Source organism: Lupinus angustifolius, chromosome LG17 (genome assembly GCF_001865875.1).
Source record: "Lupinus angustifolius cultivar Tanjil chromosome LG17, LupAngTanjil_v1.0, whole genome shotgun sequence".
In the NCBI taxonomy this organism is placed as follows: Eukaryota; Viridiplantae; Streptophyta; class Magnoliopsida; order Fabales; family Fabaceae; genus Lupinus; species Lupinus angustifolius.
The window spans coordinates 3,454,882-3,471,260 of NC_032025.1; the positions used below are offsets into that span (position 1 = coordinate 3,454,882).

The window sequence follows — 16,379 nt, forward strand, 5'->3', positions numbered from 1 at the left end:
TCCAAAAATATTAAGATTGATCCATCTTCAATTTGCAGTTAAAGGAAAACTTACATATGCAATTCAAATACTCATAACAGAATTTCCCAATCAAGTTTTTATTAATATGATTATTTTCTATCACACATTTGATTTAAAAAGAACCTAGAAAATCTATTCTAGATTAAAGGAAATGCTGAAATTGTTTTAAAAGATTTCATTACCCGCGCCCGCAAAAGGAAATATCAAAAGCGGAATTTTCTCTAGTAATTAATTATAGAAAGCATCAAGATAATTATGAATAAATATTTTAATTTCTAAGTCAAATAATCAAATTTATAAGTAAATTAATATACCATGATACAGTATTTCCTAATAAAAGTCAGTGTGTAATTCATTATATAATTTAAAAATATATAATTCTTAAAGAAAATGAGAAACATTCATCTCAGTCAAAATGTTGATGGTAAAGATGTATAATAGGGATTGATTAAGTTGAGGATGGCAACGGGCGCGGGTGGGCGTGGGTAGTGTTTTTCCGTGCCCAAACCCATAATATTTGCGGGTACTTGTGCAGGTAGTGGGTATTTGCAGGTACTCATCGGGTTTTAATTATATATTTATATAATTTGTAATAATCAATATATAAAAATAATTGTTACATTAACAATATGATATTATTGTGGGTACCAGCAGGGCGGGTATCACAAAATCCGTTCTCACCCTAAGCTATTATTGCAGGTACCCATTGTGGATATTTCCACGGGTACTCACGGGTCGGGTTTTTTTGTCATCCCTAAGTCGGAGTAAACAAAATGTTCAACTATTTCTAATATATAATGTATGAGCTTCATGTTATATAATTTAAGAAAAAACAATTTAAAGAGAGAGTGAAAATATAAATGAGAGAGTATATGGAAGATTATGATATATTAAAATAAAAAATGAAAATAAATTTAGAATATAAAAATTATGTCATGATAATAGTTATTATTTATTTTGATTTTATTAATAGTATAGATTATATATATATATATATATCATTTTTATTCATGTATTGGTATTTATATGTACTTTCTTCACTTCCAAAATGTTTTTATTTTAAATTAATCTTTCTTTTCACTGTCTTATTTTGGGTCCTAAATTGTAGGAAGTGATCAATATCGATCCTTGTCCTTCCATAAATCCAGGTACATGTAGGAAGTAATCAATATGTATCCTATTAATTAATTAAAATGATAAACACAATTACCTAGGTGCATGTTGAAAAAGAAAATAAAAAGGAAAATCATATATTCTTATACTAAATATTCTTAAATATAAAATATGTCATTTTTTGTGTGGGTAAAATGATTAGTATGAAAATTTAGTATGAGGATATAATATTATTCTAATAAAAACGATTAACATGTATGGAAGTATCATCATTAATTAATTAAGCTAACAATTGATGTAACTCAAATAACAACTATTTACAAATTGCGGATATTTATAAAGGATTGCCTCGATCTAAACCAAATTTTATCAAATTTCCGATTTAAACTAATTAATAATTAGAAAATAATATATCATATTACTAAGTTCTTCTACTAATCATTTTACCCCAAGAAAGTAACATATATTATAAAGTGATTTCTTACAAGTAACATGTATCATTATTTATGGTTAAGATAATTTAATAGAAAAATATAGAATTACCGGTAGTTTATAAAGATAACTACTAGTAAATTCTCTCACAAATAACATATATCCATATAAGTATATAATGAATTGTGAATTTACTAGCGTTCTTTACTTACGGACTTTGCTCTCTTGGTACATGATAAAGGTATAAAACACAAAATATAATTTTTAAAAATAATATATATATATATATATATTTTTTTTTTAAAAAACTGAGATGAATAGTTAAATGATGTATATTTAGTTATTATTTATGTCGTTATAGTTTTATAGTTTATAATGATTTTTGTCTATGTGATAAATTAATTTGACTTACTCATTTAAATTTAATCAATTTTTATCATCCTAAATTTCTACATATATACCCTACTCGATAAATGGATCAATAAGCAATGTTATTAAACTCGGACCGATTGATGTCTCAGTCAGGGTACTGAGTCAATGAGTCACTGGTTCAACCAGTGGGTCAATGGTTGGACCGGTTAACTCGGTTTGTATTAAAAATTTTAAAAATTCATAATACATAACAATATTTAATAATGGTATACTCAAAATTTAAAAATATTATCATGCCTAATTAAACAACAACAAAAATAATATTTTACTACTATAAAATGACACAAGTAAATTGATAACATCATCAAAAACATATGAACTATGTTTTAATTACAACAAAAACATACAATAAGTTTGAAATTTAATTAAACAATGAAGATTTTGTTATAATGTAAACTAACAAATGACAAATATAACTACAAATAAGTTAAAATACTTGTTTTTCACTTAAAAATGACATCAATTTGACTGTTTTTAAAAAAAAAACTTTTTTTGATTGACTCGGTCAGTTTAACCGGTCCGACCACTCGAGTCACTAGTTTTAGGCTTAAACTGACCGAATCAACCTAATTTGATACAAAATCGGTTAGATGAAAGACTCAAACCGGTTAGATGTCCGGTTCATGGTTGAACCGGTTGAACCGGCCGGTTCGAGCCGAGTTTTATAACACTGCCAATAAGTGTTGATAAACGTTGCATCACAATTAAATTATTTTTTCCAAAATTTATAATTAGTCCTGGCATTTTAATAGTACTCATATATCCTAAACAATACAATCGTAATAATTTGTTAAGACTTGATTTATTAAAATTATTTTAACATATATAGATGTATTCAATCAACACAAGATATTACTATTTTTCGATGTATCTTAGTCGTTACATAATGATTTGTTTCTTCTAATATAGATTTTTCCACATACACGGACAAACCAAACCAGAACAAGTTACTTCTAAGTTGAAAGATTTATTACCTAATGTGTACTAAATGTAAATAGAAAAAATTCTGCAAAATGGTGATTGGAATTTAAACCAAAAACAATTAGATATATTTGCAACTATTCCATACATATTTTAACTAGTCTTTTGACAAGTCTTGTAGTATAGGAGAGCACATGTCTTGTCTAACGAATTGGATTTAGCAAAATTGTTATTTTTAAAATTGTGTTACTACATTACCATCATATGTCACATGCGATTGGTTAAAAAAAATGTTTTTAAGTTAAAAAATTAATAATTAACTCTTTGTTTGATCAATCACAACTGATAATACATAAAGTGACACATTTTATGGGACAATAGATGTGAACTCATTTTATATAAGAGTGAATTTACTATTATAATTTTTTTTAATGATTTTAATGTTATATATTAATACTTTCTTAGATAAGATTTTATACATAAATTATAATTTAAAAAATTAATATAAAAATATAAAAGTTATTAGAGTGACAAAGGTAGATTTAATTTTAGAGTTATTCAGACATAAGCTTATTATAAGTTACAAAGCCAAATTTAATTTTAGATGAATAATACAATATTAGTTAGAAATACAATTTTTTAATGAGAAAAAATGGGTAAAGCTAATTTATCATCATTAAAATATGGTAAAATTAATTTATGACATCTAACTATGAATTTCCATTTATCAACCACCAATTTTTCCTTAGTAATAAATATTAAAAAATAATAATTATAAACTATAAGCTAAAATTTTAAAATATAAAATATACTTTTTTAGGAGTGACATTGATGAATTTAATTTTATATAAATAATAGAATGCAAGTTAAAAACATAAATGTTAATTATTTAAGAGATAATACTCTATGAAATGTGCCCAAGAGATATATGAGTAAATAAATAAATAATAGTGGTAAATTGAAAATTTTTAAAGAGTACTTCAGCACCTTTTTTCATTAATATCCTTTTCTAAAGGAGTGAAGAAAAAATAAAAAACTTTCTACATAATTGCCTAACATTTTTCTATTGAGTGGAGATCTATGTATTCAAAGAGTAAGTTTTTTAAACCTACTCCTCATCCTAGTAATCAATTATAAGGAAATTAAATGATTTTAATTAGTGAGTAGATCTAATACATTAGATGTCCATAAAATTAATAGCTAAGATAAAGAATAAATTTAGAAATTTTACTTTTAGAATAAGTGAATTTTTTTTTCTTTATATATTGTTACGGATAACTTGAAATGGAGACTAATTATTTTTTAATTGTAAAAAAAAAATGAGTTTTCTTCTAAAACACCTTTTTTCGCATCAACTTAAAATAACATAACTATTTCATTCCTGGTTTGAAAATAGTGACATGCTGCCAATACTATATAAATTGTGCGCAAAATATGTGGAACAGTTTTGTTGACTTGAACACCACGGAAAGTAAAAAATCGTACACAAAATTATTTACATATCCAACTATCAACAAAGTTTAATAATATTTTAACTCAAAATTTAATAGATTATGAGTGAATTCTTTACTAACTAAATATATTATGACTCAAAAATCATAAAGATATTTTGTTTCTTACATGCATATATGTTTGATAATACATATATATCATTTTTAATTTTTTGTCAATGTAAACACTTAATTTTATTGGTCATAAAAACTAAAATATATTAACAACATGTAAAAACGAAATAAATATAAAATAATAAAATAAATCTGACATAATAATAAACAATATCAATCCAACTGAAAAATGATATTTTGAATATGGGATAGGAAGGTTAGTAATTGTTTCAATATATTTGAAAATAAGTTAACAATGTTACCAAGTTTATGAAAATAAAATAACAATCCTAGTTTTAATTTTAAAGTTCAGATATTCTCTATCACAAAGTTCATCATTTCTCACTATGAATAGACATAATGGTAATCACTTCAAAACACAACAAGAAAACTAGAAAGAGAAAAAAGTTAAAAGAAGAAAGACACAAGAGTCCAGGAATAGCTCGAAATTTGTGTTGCAATTCTCTTTCTTTTTTTCCATCTTTTTCTGATGTACATTCAAGCATAGTCACATGACATGCTGAATATAAGTACACATTTTATTTTTATTTATTTGATTCATTTATTTTATTTTTCATCATATAGATAAATAATAATTATTAATTTCCAAATTTACAATTAAATTATTATAAAATAGATCACATTTATATAACCAAAATAAATCTAATTTAAATTTTTTATTAATAATAATTTACTTTGAAAATTTAATAGTAAGGTTACAACTTATATCATTTCTTACTTTTTGTTTCGAGTCGATAAACAATTGTGGTCATTGGTATCTCTATACTATCTCTCGAAATGAGGAAGTCTGCTCACAATTAATGTATTTTCATCTATTATTAATTCTCTTTTAACAAATAAAAATGCAAAAGATAACTAAAATGTTTTAGAAATCTAATAGTGAGTATATGACTCATCTCATATCTTACTTTCTACTTCAAACCAAGAAATGATTATAATTATTAGTATTGTCTCTATTATTGTTCAAAGTGAGAAGTCGATTCATAGTCAATATAGTCTCTTGTGCTATTAATCCAGTATAATTGATTAAATGTTGTCTTTAATAAAAGTCAAGCATAGATAAATAATCAAATTTTAACTCAAAATTATGTAGTCTGTATTTACATATTGCAAAAAAGGGATATGTAAGAGAAATGTAAACTTTTGTCGAACACAAAGATAAAAAATATTATTCTACATTAATAATTAATTTTTTATTAAAATAATCTAATAGTATAAAGATTCATACACTTAGCGAGGATACTATTTTAATGCAGTCTTACAAAATGTCAACATCTTCCTTGGTCCATAAATTTGTAATCGACTTTCAAGTTTAAAACTTTAGTTTAATAACCATATTTTCTAATTCGGACATAAAAGATAATTTTATATGTTTGACGGTAAAAAAATATAGCGAAGATTTCAAATCATTTGTTAGAAATGAATCTTTTCTCTCTCTTCCTAAGTTGTGAATACAATGAACCTCTCATATGGTCATAACATTAATTTTGACTGACCTAAGATTATATTACAAGGATAAATTGTATGAGAAATATTTCTTAGACATTACCTTTTTAGATGTAGATGTTTGGAGATAAGATGCACATAATGTAATTAGTGGTATGATGAAGAAAGAATAAAGATCAAAAGAAATGCGAAATGTAAAAGGAAATGTATAAGCAAAAGAACTATAAAGTACTCAATTTGGATTTGCCAACATGATTTTTTGCACAAGTATCGAGTTTAAAGTTTTTTATATATAAATATATCAATTCATTTCAAAATGTATTTTATTTCACAGAACTTTTAAAAATATTAAATAATTGCAATGATAAAATATATTTATAACATGACGACAAAGCAAGAGTGTGAGTCCCACTCTACGTGCTATGTAGCCATATTCTTTCTTTCTAAGATGACATATTGTGTTCTCATTAGAATGAATGAATACATTACCCTCCAATCACAAACATTTCTCTTGTGAATTCCGTTGTTCATAGTAAACATGTACCGGTCGTTGAATAATGCCAAATCAATTTGTAGACATCAACGTTTAATACATGATAGCATTGGTAGCATTCAATTTCAATCTCAGTCAATAACAAACTTTCATGCCTGATTTGTGGTGCTGTAAATTTCCCAAGAAGAAGAAAAAATATAGAAACAAATAACCATTGTTGTATATAAAAATTAAATCTGATGAGCAAAATTTACTAGTAAGAATTCAAAACTTAAAATCCAACAACTACAGGTTTCATGACCACCACCACCTCCAGAAAATGATGACATTTTAATCAGGCGACTCATTCGTATATGGGAGCTTCAGCTTCCTCTGAGTTCGCTGCAGATTCATTTTGGCCGTCATCTGTTCGCAACTGTGCAGAAACACCATCTATGGCAGAACTCAGCTGAGCAATTTTCTCAGTTAACACCTTGCGGGTCTTCTGTTTTAATCACAGCAGAAAATAACAGGGATTTCAATATAGTAGTTTGCATAACAAAATGAGAGTACAAGTTTATATGTAAAGTGACCAAAAAGATGTACTGTTAGGAATCCAATTGCAAGACATGGGACTTGGGTCTTGCATCTAGAGTATGAGATTCTATGTGGGGTTTTATATGACCTTGGGATCAGTCTAAAGGTTAGCAAAAACATCAAAATCCTAAACTTGAATAACAAATCTTTAACTCAAAGGCAAGTTAAATGGACTCATCCCCATGGTAATGTAAAACAGATTAGGCTCATTTTGTCACAGACCTTCTTTAATTAATATATAAAGAAGTCCCTATAAGGAGAGTGAATCAAATGGAAGCTAGTCTAATTCATAGAGGAAGTTCAATGCTTTGTCAATAAACATGATTTATAATAGAGCATTAAGGCATCATTCGATCCATGTAGCCGACCCCACCTAGTAAGATAAAGGTTTGGTTGTTGTTGTAATTAATATATAAAGGAAAGGTGTGTATAAGCAATATTATAAATATAGGCTCATATTGCTTCTATTTCACATACATTTAGATACACTCAATGAGCATGGTTTCACATGAGTGATAACTGATAAGTGCATGGATAATTACTTACCTCCAGAGCTTTTTCCTCATCATACATAAATTTTGGAAGTTTCTTCATGAAATCTTTACTGTCAGCTCCAGCTAGTGCCCTGCTTATCTGAAAATTTATTAACATAGCAGTCAAACATTTCATGAGCCTTGAAGAAAATTATTCAAAAACTACACAAATTCATCATGAAGCTCTCTCATACCTGAGGTGCATATACACAACCTAATGCTCCAACAATTATTCCTCCCAATACAAAGCCACCAACAAAAATACTTCCACCACTGGGTCTACCACCATCTCCACTGTACTAACAGAGATAAAAAGCACTAAAAAGTTAACATACTCCTAAAAGTTATACCTACCTGTTAAATTAAAAATATATCATTGTTGTACTAAAATTTTAGACAAGCAAAACGATTTCAATGTAAGACATGATCAACAATCACAACACGATTTATTAGAAAAATAAAATGAAACAGTCATTAGCTGTTTATTGATACTTAGTTTGTTACCCAACAATTTTTTAGGTTTGCATGTTAAACAGTCATGTACGATAAATAAATGAATCAGAAGGTTATATCCTACCTTGCTCGAACTACAAGTGGCAGGTTACGAGCCGTTTTAGCCCTAACAGAGGAACCCGTAAAATGCTGACTAGAGTTGATTTTCAAGAAGCATTTATCCATTGGCTTCAACAGAGAACCTGACATTAAATAATTTGAATATTAGATTTCATGGAAAGTCATTATAATTGGGGGAAAAGAAATAGGGAGAGGAGGTGAAGGGGAATGTTAAACTGTGATAAGTTACCAGTCATAAGCACAGTAGTAAGGGTCACACAAATTTACTTTAATAGCAGGAATTTAGCCCAAACATATTACAATTATTCATCAAGTGATTTTCCACCAATTAAAACTGATATAAAAGTCTTAAAAACCTGGAAGTACAAGACCTAATCAAAATATCCTAACATCAGGATTGTGGTTCCTCTATGAAATTAACATGTCACCAGCAATGCCGCTAATGCTAACATCAATAATCCATAAAAAATAAATTAAAAAGAGGAAGCATGTATGTATCAACCTCCTCAAAATGAGACCAAAACAAATATATGTTGTGTAATATATGTCCAGAAATTCACAGTCAGTATATGAACAATGACAATGTATCTCGGCAGTCGGCACATACAATCAAAGTGGTACGTACACTTCCAATTTTCACCTTCTCATCTTCCATTTGTTTATTCTCATCCTTAGTCAAGCATATCATACACATAGCTAACAACTTAACAGGTACTCTAAGCTAATCTGCAAATCGCACCAATTCATGGCACTTCACAATGTAAAGAAAGTCTTGTATATATAACAAGTCATGAACACCATACCGCATACCAGAGAGTTCTCCCAACCTAGTATCTAGAGCAAGGAATTAAAATTTGGCCATTGTTTAAGCCAATAACTTATAGCACAACATAGCTTCACAATGAGGCCAATCATTGCATTATTTTCACACTCAAAGAAAGTGTTAATCTGAAGGCAATTTAACCAAACTGTCTGAGATCTGATGAAGGCTTAGATCACACGAAGTTAAAGTCACAAACAATTAAAACCATCATGAAAATCCTTTCCTTTTCCCTCTTTCTATTAAATAAATATATGGATTTAGAAATAAGTGGGATTGTATAAAAATAATATAGCTTTACAAATTCGATACCCACGAATCATACATACACATTAAATAAAATTAAAAAAAAGGTGTAAACTTGATAAATAGATCAATAGCAGAAATGCATTTACAATCTATAAAACGGGAATGTGTAATGAAATTGAGAGAAAACAAAAGGTGCAGTTTTTGAGCGGTGCCCAATGACAATGATAAACTTAATCAATCACCTGACATAAATTGTGTTTCTGGATTCTTCACCATGACGATCGAGTTTGATAGAGAAGTAGCAGCCATTTCCTCAGCTAAAGATTCAGACCCAAAATGAGAAACACTGCGAACTTTTTCTAAGTGCTAATTTGTTTCCTGATAGAAAACGAAAAACAACACAAAAAATAGATCGCAGTTTTTTGCCTTGCGCTTTGATAACATCGAGCGGTGTCGTTTTGCAATTGAAAATTGGGCTTGGCCTACATTTTCCTTTAGCCCAAAATACACTTTTCTCTTATAACTTGATTATTTGTTAGATTGGGTCCTTGGTTTCGGAAATATGTAAAAGTGGTTAGAATTATTGATATTTGATTGGAACCTAATCTAAAAAGTCTAGGCATTTCAAATTCTTTGATCCTTCTCTACTTCCTTATAACATCAAATTTGAACCATGAATGTATATTTTAATGCTAGACATGTCATTTATGGGTGGTACCATGTTATCACTTGACATATCTTTAGTTAATGAAAGAAACAAAAATAGAAACAACGTAACATGCCAAACTTGTAAATACATTTTTAGTACATATATTAGAGTAAGAAAATAAAAATAAAGGATAAATATGTAACATAATTTTTTTAAGTAATACTTGTCTTCTTCTACTCACACGGGGTGCTTTAGTCCATGTGATACATTATTTAATTATCCAAGAAGTACTTTTTTTGTTACCTAATTAAAATATCAAATAATTTAAATATTTTCATTACAAATTAGAGCTGTCATATGTAGTAACACATTGAGACATTAGATTGTCCATTTATCATATTGCATTAAACAATAGTTTTATTAAAACCTGTTGTCCCAAAAAATGTGTCACTTCATGTGATACTTATTGTAATTAATTAAAGAAAATATATTTAAATTAAAAATTTAATAATTAAGTATTTTTCTAATCAATTATAACAAGTAATATAAAATGACACTAATTATCCAATAAAAGATATACTCTCAAAAACCTACATTTGAATACCAATTAGAGAAAGTAAAGAGAATTTAAAAGGTATATACTATATTTGGATGGATTAATGTAATGAATTCAATAGTCATCCTGAGTACTCATATGTGAGTGTATGGTTTCTTATGTTCCTAAATCATATACTATTTATTATTCATATACATTACTTTTATTTAAGAGTAAAATAAATAAATAATAAATGATAAAATAATATAAAAATTCTTATATAAACTCACTTAGTAACAGCATTAGTAAACTCATTAGGCAGGATTGTTATGGTTACTTGCAAGTTTTAGTAACAGCATTAGTAAACTCACTTAGGAATTAAACTCATGAAAAGAAAAAACTAATTTTGAATGCACATTTTCTGTATTAGAAAATCTATAAACAATCTCAGCAAACATTTTTCTAAACTTTATTTCAAAAAATTATTTATAAACTCATGCACGTTCTTTTTTTTTGCTTAAATCACAAGGAACGGAGATACATATATAATTTGAAAGCTCGAAACCCAATTTCAGTTTCCTTCTATCTCTTCCTTGTTTAGTGTTTACTTTGTGTTAGGTAGTTGTGCTCTGAATTTTCCATCCATGTCTAACTCAAACTTCAAAAAAATGTTTTTATTTTTTCTGTTTTCAATGCCAATCTGGTTTGGAAATTCTGGTATGGCTGCAAGTGAAGGTAGCAATGATTCAAGGGATCTTGATCAGACACCAACTTGGGCTGTTGCAGCTGTGTCCACAGTTTTTATATTGATATCCATTACCTTGGAGAAGAGTCTTCACAAAATTGGAACAGTATGTCACTAATGAATTATGTAACATTTGTTTTTGGTAATTATTAGCACTAATTTTATGTTTCTGCGTTTTCCATTAAGTTAACTGACCCTTTTATATGTTTTACTCACTCTCTTCAATTCATTTATAATTTGAGATAACAACATACGTTTATAATAAACATGCTCTAAATTTTTTGGGGAAGTTGGTTTGAGTATTTTGATAAAAATGCTTTTGTTTTTTGTTTCCCCTGAAAACTTTGGTTTAACGGATTCATATCACTCAGTTTCACATTGAAGTTTTCTGTTGCTCATAGGATCTCATTTTTCATAAGCATTTGATAAAAGCTTCATTGAAGTTATTAGTGTTTTTCTTTTCATTTATTAAAATTTTGGTACAATATTTGTGTGCATTAAATATAATAACTTGATGGGTTGGTCTGCTTTGTTGATAACATGATGAGTATTTATTGGGATTTTCATGTGTTTTCTGTACCTCAACCATTGGCAGTGGCTAGGACATAAGCAAAAAATGGCTCTGCTCGAAGCACTAGAGAAGGTCAAAGCTGGTAAGAATTAATTAATCAAGGTGTAACTACCTTGATTTAAATTCCCTATATTACTATATACTTTGTTTCCTTTTGAACTTTACGTGGAATAAATAATTATTACTCTTAAGTTTGTTATATATTATCACTTTTGTTTATTATTTCTTTGCAGAGCTAATGATTTTAGGTTTCATTTCATTGCTTTTAACTTTCGGGCAAAGTTACATTGTCAGAATATGTATTCATGCAAATGTTGCGGCCAAAATGTTGCCATGTCCATATAGAGATCAAAACACCGACAATGAATTTGGTAATGAAGAGGAACATCGTAGGAAAGTTCTGTCTTACCAACGTAGATATTTAGCTGCCGACACTACCTCCTACAAATGCACCAACGAGGTAACTAACTAACTATTTTTCATTATATTTTAGGAGAAATTAAAGTGTTATATACTTAATAGATTAATAAGGTAACTAATGTAGTATTTCAATAAACATTTATCATTATTATAAGGTTAATGGATAATAAAACCATAATTATATTCAACATAAAAGGTTTCCTTTTTTCAGTTTTGTCTCCTATATTATCTAATAGTTGATGGTTATAGGGACATGTTCCACTTCTATCTGTGAATGGATTGCACCAATTACACATCCTCATATTTTTCTTAGCAATCATTCATGTGCTTTACAGTGCTGTCACAATGCTTTTGGGGAGACTAAAGGTTTGCTTTATCTTTTATAATAGTCCAATATTTTTACATGTCTGTGCATATTAAGGATATTGAATGGCCCTTACCTTGTGACATTTTTATCATTTTGAAGTATGAGTCTAGATGGTTTATGTATTTATAATTTTGTGAGGAACTTGTTAATAATTTTCCTGTATCTGTTTTGGACCAATCAAACATCATAAAATAATATTAAAATATTAATTTCTATTTTTATAATTTTTTTTTAAATGAATGAAATTTTGTAATTAGACATGAATAACAACATGATCCTCATTCAGTTAATACACTAGGTGCTAGTGCTGTTATAACATGGAATAGAATATTACAGAACGCAATTGTAAGTATGGTGAAAGCACCACAGGAATGTAATAATAAGTTAATAACCTTAACCCAAGACCAAATCAAGGTATATTGAATTCACCATTGAGAAGTTGGAAAAAAAACTTGTTTATTTATGAACAGTGAGAAATCAGCTTAGTTGAAAATCAGTTTGTTGACAATCTAAAGTTGGTAATGATTGAAGAGTCTTTTTTTTGGTTCAGATACGTGGATGGAAAGCTTGGGAGGAGGAGACTTTAACTCATGGGTATGAGTGCTCCACAGGTATGAGTTCCATTGATGTATATATTTTTTGTTCTTGTGTAAATTTTCTAATCTCTCAGTTTTACTAATAACTTTCATCAATGTTACTTTGAAATAGTGCTATATGAGACATTGAGACCTCATACCTATATATGGTATTTGATATGCATGTGTGCAGATACTTCAAGATTTAGGCTTACTCATGAAACATCATTTGTGAAAGCCCATGCCAGTTTTTGGACAAGGATTTCAATGTTCTTCTATATTGTGAGACCCATCTTACCAACTTTCTATTCCCCCTTCTTATATTAAGTACTCATTAATTCATAGTTATGGTACCAGTTGGGTTTGTGGTTCATTACATGGTACGTAGTACAGTGAATTTGGTACGCAGTATGTAGGTAAATGAAAAAATTATGTAACTATGCATTAATTTTCCCTCTTCAATTTCTCATGCTTAGATCCCACCCATATTTTCAGGGCTGCTTCTTTAGGCAGTTCTATAGGTCTGTGGGTAAGGTTGATTTCCAAACTTTGCGCAACGGGTTCATCGCTGTAAGTCTTATACTTTTCACAGAATATATTCTTCTCATTGTGTATTACCTTCCCATTTTTGACAGTGCCATTATTTATTTATAGGTCCACTTAGCTCCTGGAAGTAAATTTAACTTCCAAAAGTACATCAAAAGATCATTGGAAGATGACTTCAAGGTAGTTGTGGGAGTCAGGTAACAACTAATAGTCTTTGAAACATTAATGCATTTATAGACATTATATTATATTATGTACTGGTTTTCCAAGTATGACTAGTTTTAAATGTGTACTCACTCTGATTCACTATGTTAACAGTCCTGTCCATTGGGCATCAGTTGTAGTTTTCCTGCTCCTAAATGTTAACGGTGAGAAACTACATTCTTAGCATAGTCCTATAACATTTGTTAATTCTGCAATTGAAAATTTAACTAATGTATGACAGTTTGTTAATCCTATATACTTTCAGGATGGCAAACTCGGCTTTGGGCAACCTTAATTCCTGTTGCTGTAAGTATGTTGTTCTGTGTATGAAATTCTCAAATTGATTGTGAATGAGATCAACAATGAGTTTAATTGGTTGCAGATAATTTTGGCTGTTGGAACAAAACTTCAAGCCATATTGACAAAGATGGCTCTTGAAATCACGGAGAGACACGCGGTTGTTCAAGGGATACCTCTTGTTCAAGCCTCAGACAGATACTTTTGGTTTGGTCAGCCTCAATTAGTTCTTCACTTTATCCATTTTGCTCTGTTCCAGGTATTCATTGAGCTTCCTTTTAGCAGAATCTAAAAGAAATGTTTGAAATATAAAAGTTGAATGTAGCCTATATAGCAAATGATAACAGTGATACTAATGTTGCTTTAACAGCTCATTAGACATTTTTTCACCACGTGTAGCAATCTCCATCCAATACTGGACTCTCTAGTACTCAAGAGGATCATCATCTATTCTTTCTTTTGATATACAACTTAAAAGCGAATAACATTTCTGGTCACTATAATTTTCAAATATTAAGATACTTTGATGGATCTTCTATTATAAAGTCATATAAAACTGCAATATGAACCTCTACTACTGAGAGTTTAAGGGTTTATGAAGAGCTTATTTATTTTAAATTGAAGTTAATAGCTATCTGGTTTTCTTATACTTGCAGATTGCTTTCCAAATAACATATATCTTGTGGACATGGGTACTAACCCTTTATTACTTCTTAATCTTGATTGTTGACTAATAAAGTCTTCGTTTATATTCCTGAATGATGAAAAAATAATTTATTTATTTGCAGTATTCTTTTGGGCTTAGAAACTGTTTTCGTGTAGACTACAAGCTTGCAGTTCTTGAAGTAGCTTTAGGGTAAGCTTATGATCTAAATAATATGGCCTACCTAATTATGCATTTCATACTTTGGTATAATAAATGGTCCCTTTATATGAATATACAGTTTATCTAGACTACCTCTACTACTGAAAACAAAAGAGAGGTGGAGGGTTATAAACACATCCAACATTAGATTAATTGAAGGCCATAATACCATTAAGTAATCTGCTTAATTTCTCATGAGTTTTGCAGGATCATTATGGTATGCCTCTGCAGCTACATTACCCTTCCATTATATGCTCTTGTAACACAGGTAACTACGTATTTTTATCTCCTGACTGTCATGTGATCTGAGACAGCTTTTTTGGCAAGGTTTCATGATTTCATTATAACTTTTGTTGGATGGCATGAACTTAAATGAGATCAATGGTACTATAAGTGTCTTGTTTATCCCAAAAGGAAGAGAAAGGAGAAAAGAAAGACATATTTTAGATAAGAAAATAATAAACCATAGGAGAAATGATAAAGAAAAACTTAAAACTCAATGTTTTGTCAAAGAACGTGATTTATGATAGAGCATTATGGGCTTATAGTGTTCAGCCCGTGTAGTAGATCCTACCTAGTAGGATAAAGGTTTGGTTGGTGTTGTTAAGTTTTTCTCACTAACAAGGTAAACTCATTCATCATTTTGGTCTTGCAGATGGGTTCAAGTTTGAAAAAATCAATATTTGATGAACAAACATCGAAGGCATTAAAGAAATGGCACATGACAGTAAAAAAGAAGCATGGAAAAGTGAAGCTAGGAAAATCCACCGTGCGAAGCATGGACATGGATGGAAGCACCATTGGTTCAACAACATTGCACTCTTCTGGACCCACACTTCACCGTTTCAAAACTATTGGCCACTCAACTCGCACATCAACATATGAGGATGAGGATGAGGATGAGTATCAGTCTGATATTGAATTTTCTCCCATATCAACATCAATGAACTTGATAGTAAAAGTAGATCATGGTCATGAGCAACAAGGAGAAGAAAATAGGGAAGAAGCAAACATAGAAGGCGAGAAAAGAACCATGACATAGCATTATTATAAGTGTCATTCCATATTTATCCTTCTATTTTTTTTCTTTGTTAACGTGTATCTCCTTCCTAGATGTATAAGGTTGTATTTTTAAACTTCATATGATCAGTTTTAATTTGTACACTAAGTCTTGTTCATAAATCACTGATGTCAGTAATAACAAAATTTCCCTCCTTCTGATCCATGCTTAAGCAAAGGGTCATAAAAGAGAGAAAAGAATCTTGGTTTACGTAAATAATTTTTGTATATCTAAGTATTATTAGCTACTCAAAGGAACCTTAGGTTTTGATAGGGGCCCAAGCCCTATAGGAAGACCCAAACGGTAACATG

The 16,379-nt window shown here is 29.2% G+C and overlaps 2 protein-coding genes across 4 annotated transcripts; one reads left to right on the top strand and one right to left on the bottom strand.

Moving 5' to 3' along the window:
* LOC109330565 lies at nt 6,570-9,636 on the bottom strand. The gene is made up of 5 exons (XM_019564801.1): nt 9,477-9,636; nt 8,170-8,287; nt 7,787-7,886; nt 7,606-7,692; nt 6,570-6,967 (listed from the first exon to the last, which is right to left on the bottom strand). The coding sequence occupies exons 1-5, from the start codon at nt 9,541-9,543 to the stop codon at nt 6,827-6,829; spliced, it is 513 nt and encodes a 170-aa protein (XP_019420346.1). The 5' UTR covers nt 9,544-9,636; the 3' UTR covers nt 6,570-6,826.
* LOC109330570 (MLO-like protein 10) lies at nt 10,941-16,190 on the top strand. Of its 3 annotated transcripts, none has more exons than XR_002105689.1 (15): nt 10,941-11,269; nt 11,759-11,816; nt 11,968-12,194; nt 12,404-12,520; nt 13,072-13,132; nt 13,290-13,378; nt 13,592-13,666; nt 13,751-13,839; nt 13,961-14,010; nt 14,112-14,152; nt 14,229-14,402; nt 14,800-14,835; nt 14,966-14,999; nt 15,216-15,276; nt 15,664-15,677. XR_002105689.1 is itself a non-coding variant. In XM_019564805.1 (15 exons), exons 1-15 carry the CDS (start codon nt 11,063-11,065, stop codon nt 16,048-16,050), a joined length of 1,740 nt encoding a protein of 579 aa, XP_019420350.1. In that variant the 5' UTR covers nt 10,941-11,062; the 3' UTR covers nt 16,051-16,190. The 3 variants fall into 3 exon arrangements, 2 of the variants coding, with proteins under 2 accessions (XP_019420350.1, XP_019420351.1); XM_019564805.1 differs by having other exon boundaries at nt 14,932-14,999; nt 15,664-16,190; XM_019564806.1 differs by lacking the exon at nt 14,800-14,835 and having other exon boundaries at nt 14,932-14,999; nt 15,664-16,190.

Bases quoted from the DNA above. Each gene is read 5' to 3' on its own strand.
- LOC109330565 (XM_019564801.1), bottom strand. From the start codon at position 9,543: ATGGCTGCTACTTCTCTATCAAACTCGATCGTCATGGTGAAGAATCCA. The intron at 7,693-7,786 runs GTATGAGAGAGC...ATAAATTTTCAG, and splicing joins GTTGTGTATATGCACCTCAG to ATAAGCAGGGCACTAGCTGG. The intron at 6,968-7,605 runs GTAAGTAATTAT...TGATTAAAACAG, and splicing joins ATGAGGAAAAAGCTCTGGAG to AAGACCCGCAAGGTGTTAAC.
- LOC109330570 (XM_019564805.1), top strand. From the start codon at position 11,063: ATGTCTAACTCAAACTTCAAAAAAATGTTTTTATTTTTTCTGTTTTCA. The intron at 12,195-12,403 runs GTAACTAACTAA...TGATGGTTATAG, and splicing joins CCTACAAATGCACCAACGAG to GGACATGTTCCACTTCTATC. The intron at 14,153-14,228 runs GTAAGTATGTTG...AATTGGTTGCAG, and splicing joins CAACCTTAATTCCTGTTGCT to ATAATTTTGGCTGTTGGAAC.